Raw genomic sequence first — 1,657 nt, forward strand, 5'->3', positions numbered from 1 at the left:
AAAAAAAAAAAAAAAATTCTCAAGGACTAATGGATCCCTATGTGAAAAGTAAAAAGTTCCTCTTCAAAGTTTCCCTTTTTGTTAAAGAATAAATAATAAGTGTTAGAAATAATAGTTTCTTTTAAAAATTAACTTCCTTGAAGCTTCCCTGTTTTTGGCTAATAACTGTCTTTGTTAAGCCCTATGTGGCTGTTAAATATAGTAAGTGAGTAAGTACATTCTATGTCCTTGTAATTTAAACAGGTTATTTGTTCTGGACTATAACCTGCTCAGAAATGTCTGAACACGCCCAGACATTTCCTGGCTTACAGCCTACGCCTCTTTCTTATTTGGAAATGTTATTATTCTCCTAGTTCCCCATAAACAACCCCTTTCCTTTGTTTTCCATTGTGCATTTACCTATTTAGGAAAGTTTTAAGTTTTTAGCCAATCGTAATCCGTCTAGATCGTGCGGTCCAGCTCCAGCCAATGGAGACAGGACACAACAGTAAGGACCCAATGGGTCAGGGATAAAAACCTCTGCTTTTCTTTGTTCGGTGTGCTCTCATGACAATTAGGCTTCTGAGAAGTACCCTTTCTGCAGAAAGTAAAATTACCTTGCTGAGAAAATTCCTTGAGCACTAGTTCTTCTTTTCAGCACTGAGGAACAAGCATTTGTTTCTAACACCTAGCACTTAGTAATCAGGAACTACTTGAAATTGGTGAAGAAAATTTGTAAGTACTTCCCAAATGTACCTTTAAACCTCCAGTGCTATCATTGTCTCATCTTTTTATTTTTGCCCCCCCCACAAGATTAATGTGGTATCATTACAAAAAGGATACTTTCACAGGTTCAACCTTCCTCTGAACAGGATAATCCTACAGTCTATACAGGTAGGGAGGGGGTGAAGGGAGGGGAATCACATTCTCTACAGCACTACTGTAGGAAATTAACTTAAAGGTTTCCCTGGCCTAGAAAGAAAACACATGTGAAAAAGACATTTTCTTATTCCTTCTGAGTAACTCCTCCCACATTAAAGATTTGGGCAACTTAACCTGCTATTTACACTCATGAGTAACATGATAATAGAGGTTTCTGGCTATGACAAACTACCCACCAAATAATGAAATAACAAAGTATTCTTTATATCAGAATAAAATGGTATTACACATACATAAAAATTTCCAGGAAGGATTTCTCTCAATCATATTTTATTTCTGTAATATGCAGTGTAAAGATTTCTTGGTTGAGATATAACAAGGGTGTGAAAAAAGAAAAAAAGAATTCTTGATATCTAACAAAAAGAAGCCAGAAACAGTAAGGAAAATTGCACTCATATTTTTCTACCTACTTGCACCAGGAATGAGCAAGCCAGTTGAGACCTTCTAGCTGATAATCTCGAAGTTCCAGATTCTCCCCTCCTAAATATGTAGGTTGTTTCTTTAAAGCTACAAATCGTGGTCTCTGCTTCAGGGCCTGAAAAACAAAAGCCCAAGTCTGAGAAAATTTTCTTACTGGTACTATGTTAAAATGCTAGTCACAATTCACATATTCGGCATCAAAGCATAAAAACCTAAATTTTTGGCCGGGCGCGGTGGCTCAAGCCTGTAATCCCAGCACTTTGGGAGGCGGAGATGGGCGGATCACGAGGTCAGGAGATCGAGACCATCCTGGCTA

The 1,657-nt window shown here is 37.6% G+C and overlaps 1 protein-coding gene across 2 annotated transcripts in view; it reads right to left on the minus strand.

Moving 5' to 3' along the window:
* The window catches only part of CHD2 (chromodomain helicase DNA binding protein 2), a 146,771-nt gene that overhangs the window by 80,141 nt on the left and 64,973 nt on the right, over positions 1-1,657 (minus strand). Inside the window, exon 15 of one of the 2 annotated variants that reach the window (XM_011958054.1) lies at positions 1,332-1,456. In XM_011958054.1, the coding sequence (XP_011813444.1) occupies positions 1,332-1,456 (125 nt within the window). Of the gene's footprint in view, positions 1-1,174; positions 1,457-1,657 lie in introns of those variants that run through there. The other variant, XM_011958059.1, reaches the window with a different exon arrangement.

The sequence above is a fragment of the Colobus angolensis genome, unplaced genomic scaffold (assembly GCF_000951035.1).
Source record: "Colobus angolensis palliatus isolate OR3802 unplaced genomic scaffold, Cang.pa_1.0 Scaffold112, whole genome shotgun sequence".
NCBI classification, from domain to species: Eukaryota; Metazoa; Chordata; class Mammalia; order Primates; family Cercopithecidae; genus Colobus; species Colobus angolensis.